Source organism: Magallana gigas, chromosome 8 (genome assembly GCF_963853765.1).
Source record: "Magallana gigas chromosome 8, xbMagGiga1.1, whole genome shotgun sequence".
Taxonomy (NCBI): Eukaryota; Metazoa; Mollusca; class Bivalvia; order Ostreida; family Ostreidae; genus Magallana; species Magallana gigas.
Window position 1 is genome coordinate 39,281,775 of NC_088860.1, and position 11,451 is coordinate 39,293,225.

Consider the following 11,451-nt stretch of genomic DNA (forward strand, 5'->3'; position numbering starts at 1 on the left):
TGTATGATTTTGTTTTTGTATTATTTTTTTTCAAACTGGAAAATTTATTTGGCTGCAAACAATAAAATGTAGAGCTTGTGAAATGGTCTCATTGAGTGCATAATGTAATGCTTCTCCGCGTAATTGTCCTCTTATTAAATATCGTTTTATATATTTTGCTATAGAACATGTCATGGAGAGTAATATTTATTTATTTTTTTTTAATTTTCCAAATAAATATATTTATGAAAATTAAAGTCGTTCCAACTTTTACAATACATTTGACGAATAAGGAAAATCTACTGTAAACGTACTACATTTCGCTGTGTATTCTATTTAGTGCTTTTGGCGGAATGCGGCTTCCGCTAAATCAAGTACATCGCTAAATGCCATTCAAATATGCACACGAATATTTAAATTTAAGAATACGCTGATTCAAATCCACGCTAACTTGTTCAAATTTATTTCCCGCCAAATATCGTACACGCCAAATATAATACGTTTACAGCATTTACCTTCGCCACTATTCCGCCAAAAATATAGTCATTTTAGATTAAGTTTTGTTAATTATTTTTATGCCAAGTTGTACAGTTGTAAAAGAGCTAGTAGATATAAATGATCAAATTCCTAACATAGCAGATAATTGACCGATACTAGGATTCGAATATTTTTTAATATTTTGATAAATCAGAAACCGGAAAAAAAATCTTTTCTTCAATTCAAACTAAAAAAAACCCCCAAAAAATGGATCCATATCAACCATGGATATACCCGATTTCTGAATAGCCCTATTGTGGACTTATTACTGACAGAAATATTATCAATGCCTAAAATTACTGATTGTTACTGCATTTAAAAATCCTTTTTATCATGTTAGCCTCTGGGGTTTCTCAGCAGTTTCAACATGGAGTTGATGAGGAAATGATAAATATCATTAACAGTATCATCACAATACTGACAGGTATATTTGATTTTTTAAATTTATATTACAAATTACGATTTACTAATAAAAACCGGTATTTGTTAAAATGGTAGATATCTAAGTCATAATATTAAGAACCAGCATGAAAAATTACTAAATGAATCTTAGCATAACCATCTTTCATTTAATTAATTAAGAATTAAGTTGAATGGTCTGATATTTCAGGTTTTCCTCCAGTAAATGCAGAGCATGTTTATCACCTGCTGCAGCATATCTATACTTTTCCTCACCCCTACCGCACAATAAGAGAGCATACAGGAGGTACTTTTCCAATCCCTCTAACAGTCGCAGCAAGTCTTCCAGGTTCGTTTCGTAACTTTTATTTACGTGCTAGTATGGTACTTGATTCCCGAAAACAAGTCGCTGCGATCTTGTTACTTGGAGAATAACGCCTAAATAAAGTAATTACCGATAAATGTGGAGTTACAGTATTTGCTAAGATTTTGCAAATGAAATAGCGCGTACAAACAAATATTGAATTATTTACATGTAACTAATTATTTTAGGCAACTTTATATTTGTTCAGTTTAAATTTTAGATGCAGAAATGTAACTTGAATTGAAAATATACTTTTTTAATTTAAGAATAACAAAGTTAACTGAGAAAGAGGTTATAAACTAAAATTCTGTGATACACATGACGAAAAAGGAAGCAAGTTACATTCACTACTTCAATAATTTTTTTTAGGTTGGGAAAACGTTGCTCCTCAGCAAATGAATTTTATGCATGCCGTTTTCAATCACATCCTTGAACAGGATCAAAAGTTGGTCCGCGATCTATTCTATAGACAACTCGGTAAGTTAATGCAGTGAGTATATCAACATTTAGATAAAAAAGAATTTGATTTGTTTCCCGATTTTATGTGCTCCTTTCTTTAAATCTGATGCGCTTTTAATTTCCATCAATTTATGAACTTAGGCTGTCTCTTAACTTTAACCTTTCTATGATTTATCAGAAAGTTGTGTTTTTACTTTAAACAAAATACAAGTTTTTTTACAAAGTTTTTATTTTCTGCAGAATCACTTGGTTGCTGTTGATATGCTTTGTTACAACGCACTTTAAAAATAACGCTTTTTTAAAATTCTTTTTCAAAGTGCGTTGATTTTGGGACCAAGTCAACGCCTTTTAACAAAAAAAACAAAACAAAACAAATCACTTTTTCAAAGTGCGTTGTTATCGTCAATATTAACGCACTTTTAAACAAAAATTGTTCAAAATAATTGATTATTTTATGTACAATAAATGATTGTTTTTACCTTGTTTAGCTTAAGGTGGAATGTCCCTCTGATAAGAGGGATAACTGCTGTAGAAATATTCTCATTTTGTCTCTGATAACTCACAATTTTTAAGGCATGTAGCAACAAGTGAGTCGGTACTGGGTCCTTTTTTTTTGCAGGAATGTGACATTTATTTAAATTTACTTTTACCGGGGTGGGGGGGGGGAGGTTAGAAAAGTTTTGCAAAAAATGACAAAAAACTGATCATTTTGATCAAATTTTTATAAAGTGATATCTTTACCCCTCCCTTTCTCACATCCCCCAATGCATTGTCGTTTTTATTTTTTAAATATATGAAGTAGTGCAGTACGTGTTTTAGGGCAGGGAATCTTTAGTTCTTTAGTATTTTTTTTATTTCTCTCTTTATAGCTCATTCAGAAACTTAAGGAAAATGAATAATATTATTATAATTGGGAAAAACATACTAAAACAATTGCAAACTCTAGACTTATTTACCATCATTTGAAACTGAGATTTCTACTGTTGAAAACTAAATGAGGTTTTACTATTCTGAAAGATTAGATATGGTAAAACAAAATTAAAAACAGAACAATATCACATTTTATTGAGAGTATACCAATTACTGGATCATTCATTTGATCCCCTTTTTGTGTTGGAACAAAATTCTCTGGTTTACATTTTTAATTCTAAAATTTTTGAGGAACTATGGTACATGTAATGGCTGATTAAAGCAGCATTCATTAAAAACCTATACAACAAAGTGCCATTCTGAACCAAAAAGCAGCGCTTTACTATGTTTTGAAAGCTGATATGACATTGTATGTAACTGTATTTTATTTTTTTTTAATTTTATGCTTTGAAGGTAAAACTTTAGTTTATATAATCACTATGTCTATTTTTTTTTCAAATCATTATTACACACATTATCAATTTTGGAGAAATCTAGCAGCGCTTTATCACTTTAACTGCGTTTCTATGGAATATCTTGGTAATGAATTTGATGAAAATCAAAACGATTTTTTAAGAAAGAAATTCTAGTACATGTATATGGTAAAATTGATAGCAGAGCTATATTACACATTAATGGGATATATTTTAAAAACTAATCCATTATCAGCTAACTTGATAAGCGATTTCTCGATTAGAATATTTTCTTTTCGCACAAGCCTACGTAGTTTGACAATTTACACATAAAGAACAACTCGGGAGATTTAAATTATCCCAATATTACATAAACTGCATCGCTTAGCAACTGCATTTTCCTTTTTAGTTTATGCAATAAATTTACTTCTTATCCGGTACATTGGGTTATGCGAGAAAATGTACCCACACTCTAATTCTTATTTTTAAGTTTATAATAATTTAAAGTTTTTGTATGTACATGCAATTTATTTTTTTATAATTGATATAAAAAATTAAAAATGAAATGAAAATGAAATTAAAAATCATATGATCTATTGCCCTCGGCCGTTGGCCTTGGGCAATAGATCCTACTGAGCTGTTCCCTGCACCTCGGGAAAAATATTCTGGTCTATTGACTGCTCAAGCATTAAATAATTATATACTAGTTAGTATCAACAAATCATTATACTATCAACAAATTAGAATTAAGTTCAATTTCAGAGTTTATACATATTTTTCAAAGTGAACTTAGTGTCTCCATACTAAAAGGAGTTGATATACCTTCATAACGCACTTTGAAAATAGTTCAAAGTGGGTTAACTTGGTCTCAAATTTAGCGCACTTTGAAAACTGCGTAAGTTTTTAAAAGGGCGTTGCCAAACAGCTTATTAAGGGTTTAACAAATAAATTATGGAAAGTAAATCATACAGTAATGGCAATGTATTAACTGTGTCAAACTACAGACACAGTTTGAAACAGAATGCTTATAATATCATTCTTGATTTTACTAGTCATTTAATGAAAAAACTACTTCATTTAAAAATCAAATGATGTTTCAATAGAGTTTTCTATAATTTTCTACAATACACAGCTGGCTTTAATGTATGTTATATTACACCAGTAATACATGTTTAGAATTTTAAACAGATAATGTTGTTAAAACAAATCTTTTTCTTTTGAATGGACTTTAGAAGGGAAACTATTAAGGAAAAAAAGTGTAAATCAAAACTTGGAATATTATATGGTGATGTAATAAAACTTTTATTTTGCAGGTCGTGCCCCCACAGTGCAAGAATTCGCCCAGTTCCTTTTGAACTTCGAAGGTAATGAGCTGGTTGAGTCCCCTCGCAAGACTTTAGGTATTCTGCATGCATATATAATAATTAAACAATTTAACTTTTATCTGCATCAACTTACATGCAATTGATACTACAAGCAAAATGAAGCTTCAAGAAGAATATTTTTGGTAAATTGAGGCGTTCAGAATTGGTGTTAGGATTAGAAATCATAATTTATAGCAAGAACATGTAGTTTACACTGATGATTTAGAGTTGTGCTTTTAAACAACTTAAAAGATTGACTGGCAACGATAGTAACCATTAAATAAAATGTAATTAAAATAAAATATTAGTTAACTGGTAATATGAAATAACCTGATATAAATTAAATTAAAAGAAAAAGGTTCATAACTTGTTAAACTATTTGAAAATCTTTTGTTCATGCCTCCTGGAAACTAATTGTAAATTAAAGTTATTTTTACATCAATATGCAATTATATACAAAAACATTTAACTTAACGTAAAATACTGATTTATTGTTAATTTTTTCATAATAAAGGACAGACATTTTTCGAAAATCAGGAGCTAAGAGTCACCTTAGAACGTCTACAAAGGGATATGGGATGGTTGAGAGAAATTCACAGGTCCTTGGCCAACATAACACAGCTTTTAGGAGATTCAAACACTCGGACTAAGAGAAGAGTTAATGAGTTGGAGACACGATATAGAGACTTACTGAATATTTCAGATGAAGTTCAGCAACAGAATGCTATGCTGCAGCTTGATCAAAATTCATTGCAGAGAGAACTTATCGAATGCCATGTTGAGCTGGAGGATGAAAGAAGGGATAAGCAAATGTACCAACTTAGATGGGAAGAGTTAAAGACGGCTAAAGAACAGACAAACAATCAACAGTTACTGACAGACAAACAACAGTTACTGACAGACAATCAACAGTTACTGACAGACAATCAACAGTTACTGATAGACAATCAACAGTTACTGACAGACAATCAACAATTACTGACAGACAATCAACAGTTAATGACAGACAAACAACAGTTACCGACGTACAAGCAGGCGGTTCAAACCACCGATTTCTCATTATTTCTTCTTCTTCTTTTGCTGCTTCTTGCCTTTCTTTTTATCCTTCTTTTTTAAATTTTGAAAACAAGATCTTGCGTGAGCCGTTATTCTGAGACTTTTTTAAGACGATCGTTGAATTTAAGATGACACTTTTAAAGACGATTTTTCCTCATTCCAATAAGTTGCCTTCGCGGATCTACAGTGAATAATATCTCTGAGAAGCTTTACATGATTTGATTAAGCCAACAAAGTCCAAGTACCGCTGATTGTTTATACATTGCTATTAATTTGTTATCAACATTCGTTTGTTTTAGAATATCATCATTTTAACCCGATGTTATACATATGAATAATGATATGCTATCCCTAAAAATGGACCATTCAATTTGCATGTATATATTAAAAATTATTATTTTTAATTTTGAAGAATAAGCCGACGTGTAGTAATACTCATGTTGTCTTAGATTTTGCATCTTTATTCATTGTTTTAAGTGCATAATCTGTTGAACTCGCATATAATGCATTGCCCTGTTTATTTATTGTTATTTTGCCTTGTTTGGAATAATTGCGTAGAATTGCATAATTTCATTGTGACCAATTAAGAGGGTTTGATGGTAGTGACCATTTATTCTATATTGATCTTCTTTAGAAAAAGAGATGTACGTATACAAATCTATATAAAAATACATAAAAGAACCCAAATTCAAATGGTAAAAATATATACAGGTTTCCTTTACTAGATAAATATTTGTAGTGAAACAAATCATATCTGAAATTTTTTAGGCATATCTGAAGGTGAATTTGCTGACCCTCCAGCCTCCTTAAAAATGCGATATGAGATGTACATAACCTGTTCATCGAAATACTTTGACCTGGTAAAAGGTCTTCGACTTTCAGAGAGAGTGTAGGGATAGCGACGCTGGTGGAGACATGTGGTGAACAATACTTTTACGAATAGTATTCAACTTGAATGTTTTTATACTTTTTTTAAATTCCCCACATCTACTTTTGTCGCCATCTGTTCCTTTTTTCATTTTGCATATTTGTTTGAACCATGTTTATGCTGGACAAAGGACGATAGAAATTCAATATTTGGCATCATATTTTGAAAAAAAAGTAAAATATATTTTTAAGGTAATAACAACTTGTTTCATCATCACTCCATCTTTATAAAAATGGCTAAATTAAGATTTTGTATCATTTGGGCATAAAAATATTTTTTGTTTAAAAATTTGTGGTAAGAGACTTTAATGTATATTCATCATAAAGCTATCCATCTTATGAATGAACTTTATATCATAGATTTTTGTACATTCTACCTTAATCTAGATCTGAACGTTGAGCGAGGGGATTAACTTTAAATGCATCATGACTGTTTATAAAACGTTTCACTGATAATTAAAAACACTAGATTGAAACACGTAAAAAATTGCTGAAGATGTTTTTGTTTTAAAAATCATTAATATATTCATTGGGGTTTTTATGTTTTCTATGTAAACACTGTTCTATATACTAAAAGGTATAAACATTTCTGGTGCTTTTTCACGTCACTTTTTATACATTTATTGAATTGCTTTTTTACTATTAAATTAATGATGAAATGTTATTTCATGTTTCATTTTCTTTTGGAAAATATATGTAGCCCTTTTTAAAGAGAGCTGGACTACATTTTAAAAAGAACTTTCGACAAGGTCGTAAATATTTACTGTCTTGTAAGATGATCTTTAGAGATCAAAATTGACTTAAAACCATTTGTTTACAAATATTTCAACTCCCATAATTATATTTTCCAGCCATGAGAATAATTCATTGATTAGTTGGTAACTAATTAGCATTCATTAATTTGGTCGTTAGTCGTAAGTTCTTTTGTAAATTGCATCCCTGGACGACCGTGACCGTTTTAGTATATATTAAATGTTTAAGATAAAAGAGCTCTGCATAAAGATATAGCAAAATGTTAAAATGTAAAAGCTTTAGTATATGACTTTTGTTCTCTGTTAATTGACAGTTTATGGCTAAACAAACTATTTAGCATATCTAATATAAAAAAAAGGTCTGATGTTACCATGGTGATCACCCAGCCTCCTTAAATTGATATAAGAAATGAATATGCTTATCTGAAAAAAAATTGTAAGTACATTAAAATTTTTTGTAAATAAATCGATAGACATTTCTTTTAAAACTCCACAATTCTTTTCTATGTCACTTATTTATATATTGTAGAATATTTTCCCTCTTTTATGTTTTTTAGATACTTAAACATAATACAAATTATTGTAAGCGGCATATAGAGTACTGACAAAAAGCATCAAGAACAAAAACAGAACTAATTTAACATAATATGATATTTGTATACGATAATAGTTTTTGATATTTTCAATATCAATCTTTATACACCTGGTTAAAGCATATCAATCGAGGACACATGGTTAGATATATTCTTATTTTCATCAGTCTTCTTAAAGGTAATATTTTCCAATATAAAAAGGCTGTATCTATTCAAATACAATAAAGAAATAAATTAAATTGCTGCATAAATATAATACCAGATTAAACTGGGTGAGACAGTTTACGCTTTAGAAACTACAAAACGTTTTATATAATCGTGAACTTTTTTAAACGTGTATACATGTAAACGATTTTAGATATCTAATTATTAAATGTATTATTTTTCATAATATGTCCTATCATTAAGAGCAGGCGGCTGCCAAAAGGATACCCTATTGTACGGATAACTCCTCCTACAGTTTTCAAGATAGGAAGTTGTTCTTTTGCAGATCAATTGTACACATATCAGAGCTGTGCATATTTCTTGGATTTTGATTTTTTTTTAAATACGAGCTAATGAACCTTCTCATTCTCTCGCAGATTATTGCATGTAGGGTACCCCTATTGTACGGATAACGCCTCCTACATTTTTCAATATTTCTATGGATGGATTGTGTTAATCAATTTAGGGTTGACAAATGGATTATAAATACTATTCACACAAAAGAAAACTTGGTTTGCAGTCACATTGACTGTTTTTCTCTCGTTTAGACAATGAAATAGTGCGTTTCAAACAAATTTGTAATCCAATTCCACACGTAAAACTTGATATTGTAAGTTGATATCGCTGATATATAAGACCGCACATGTTAAAACTGTGGTATGAAATGAATATCTGAGTTTAAATTTTCATTTTTTTTAGCTAAAAAAATCCTCAGCATAATCACACACCAACAAGTTATTTAGATAAAATATCTTAATAATGAAAGGAAGGCATTTTTTTTTTTTACATAAAATTAAAGGTTCGTTAAAAAACTTGGAAAACAAACCGACTATTTTTAACGAAGATATAACAAATATCGATTTATAAAAATGATTTATTAATCCCGCTTAAAAGATAAACAAATATTTTCTTTCCATCATTAAGGATTGTATTTCTATCATTTATTTGATTCGATTCAATTTTTGTTTCACCTATATCTTTATTTGTATTTACAATTTTATATGATAAACATATTATCAAGTCACATACAAACAAACACAACTTGTGCTCATCGTCATTTATTTAATATGTTTTGCCAAAAACTGCGGCGTCCGATTGTTTATCATATTTTGAACGATTTATAAAGAGGTGTTATTTCAAATACTTTTATTGATTATTAACTGAAGTAGGAAACGTTTCTACTAGTAAAATATTAATGTAAGATGTATGTTGATATAAGCATTTGTACCTAGTATACCCCTTGACAGGTTTAAACGGGTGGGTAACGGGTGAAAACAGATTGATGATATTTATTTACTGGTTTATTACACAGGTGACTTTTATTTTTTGTGCAACTCCTACAAGATATTTAAATTGACTGTGAATGTTTCATAAGAAGAAACATTTATATCTTTAATAGTAAAGAATTGAACCAAGAATCTTGTAAAATTGCTTCTTGTACATTAAAAAACCCGCCCTTTGAATATTAAATAACATGTATTTCCTATTTTGAAAGTCAGGTTTATAAGATAGTTTTCGATAAAAATTCAGCGCTAAACATTTATTGTCACGAAAATTCGTCAATGTGTTTATACATACATCTTAGCTTATCATTGCAAATATACACCGTGCAAATACACCCGTGCGCTAACTTCCAGTAGAATCCGTGCATAGCGTTTTTACGTTTTCTACTTAGAGTCGCATCCCATCTCTATCGCAGCTCATTACCTTTATGATGTCATCAATATGGCTGCAGGTGCAGGTTTGAGAAGAGAAGTATGTTCCCTTACCACAGGGAGCTGTGTAGAGTCTATCGTCTTCACAGCGATAAAATATTTTGCAAAATTTCGAATCCGAATAAAACTTGCCCTAAGTCTCTTTAGAACAGTCAGAACTACAACCTGTACAAAAAAAAAAAGACAAAGAAAAAGATAAACGATCAAATATTACAAAATCATTCTTTATAACACATGAAATATGATTACTGGTATCTAAAATCGATTTCAATAAATGATAATTTCTTGATAAAAACAAGCTGGTGAAGATTTTTATTTTTTTGGGTTCAATAGTTTGGTAGCAAATGAATGTGATCAATAAAAAAAAAGCTCATGTGATTTTTTTTTATAACCGTTTAGCAAATGCTATGTTTTAAGTATGTGTATTTGTGTTATAGACGATATGATAGCACGCAGTAGACAATATGATGCCATGCAGAAAACAATAAGATGACACACAGTAGGAAAAAAATTGAAAATTAACAATATCAATTCCAGACAACTTGTATCAAAACGTTGATTGTTGGCTATAATACTTTCAACTAACTAAAAAGGTAAAATTAAAAAAAAAGTTATCTTGACCAATAAATGGTCAGAATATTTGTTATATTGATTTTTATTATCTTTTTGTAGTATAAATCACGTGGGGGACGAATCTAAAAAAAATGACAAATTTTGGAATGAACAAAGGACTATGTGCGGTATGGTCAAATATCTGCCCCCGATTTCAACCAATTTTTAAATAGTATCGTATAAAAATAAAATCTTCACAAATTATTGTATAGAGGATGCCTATAACTTTAATAATGATTTTAGTCATCATTGCTCATTCGATGTGTATCTATGACGTCACCTAAATGGCCCAATTCCCGCAAATTTGCAAACAAATGAAAATATTCTCATTTTTGCTCTATATTTTGCATTCGGAAGGATAGAGCGCAGGTCTGCTCAAGTGCGATTTTAACATATGTTTTTCTTCAGATAGTTATACACATTATACTAAAATATGGTACTTGAGCAAGCCTGCGCTCGATGTTTCCCAGTCGAAAAACCTTCGGAAAACACCCATATTTTGCTACAAAACATCAATTTATCAAAATAATGCAATATTCATGACGTCATTTCTACATTATGACGTCACTGTGGTGATAACCTTTTACACCTTTATTTCCAATATGATTTTAACTATCTTTCACCTTATTTTAAAGCTCTTTCTAAAACTTTGATTTTGGGGGGCAAAAATTGCATAAACCCGCACTTAGTCCTTTATAGTATAAGGAAAACTGACATCATAACGTGAGGAATTTTTCAATAATTATTTATACTTAAAGGTGAAAAGGACCATATTCATACCAACTAATTTAAAACTCTAAAATATTCTACAAAGTTAAGAAAATATTGTTATTTATATCGGTTTACCTTTTGCTGTGTATGCAAATATTGCATTTAATATCGGCCAAGCTATTAAAATACTATACATACTTGAACTGTCGTTATAAACTAAATTTTTTTTTAAAACTTTACCTTCTGTTTTGTGAGCCTCTGTCTGGTTTTGAAGAACAGGGCGGCACGTGATCTCGTCAATGGAACTGACAACACTTTCGGGAATACTTCCGGTACAACCTACAGACCAACCATCATCGCCGTTATATGTTGTGATACAAGCAAAATTCATGACATATAGAGGAAAAGTTGTATTTCCCAGAGTTCCAAGTAGATTAATTGATACAGGTATACGTAC

General features: G+C 30.1%; 1 protein-coding gene across 2 annotated transcripts; it reads left to right on the forward strand.

Moving 5' to 3' along the window:
• Positions 1–801: 801 nt before the first annotated feature.
• On the forward strand, positions 802–6,956 carry LOC117685581 (uncharacterized). 2 transcript variants are annotated; one of them, XM_066069404.1, is made up of 5 exons: positions 802–940; positions 1,127–1,264; positions 1,649–1,756; positions 4,374–4,460; positions 4,939–6,956. In XM_066069404.1, exons 1-5 carry the CDS (start codon positions 850–852, stop codon positions 5,538–5,540), a joined length of 1,026 nt encoding a protein of 341 aa, XP_065925476.1. In that variant the 5' UTR covers positions 802–849; the 3' UTR covers positions 5,541–6,956. The 2 variants fall into 2 exon arrangements, with proteins under 2 accessions (XP_065925476.1, XP_065925477.1); XM_066069405.1 differs by having other exon boundaries at positions 4,374–4,424.
• Positions 6,957–11,451: the final 4,495 nt, after the last annotated feature.

Excerpts from the sequence above, each read along its gene's own strand:
- LOC117685581 (XM_066069404.1), top strand. The coding sequence starts at position 850 with ATGTTAGCCTCTGGGGTTTCTCAGCAGTTTCAACATGGAGTTGATGAG. Across the intron at positions 1,757-4,373 it reads TCTATTCTATAGACAACTCG|GTCGTGCCCCCACAGTGCAA; the intron begins GTAAGTTAATGC and ends TTTATTTTGCAG. Across the intron at positions 4,461-4,938 it reads GTCCCCTCGCAAGACTTTAG|GACAGACATTTTTCGAAAAT; the intron begins GTATTCTGCATG and ends TTCATAATAAAG.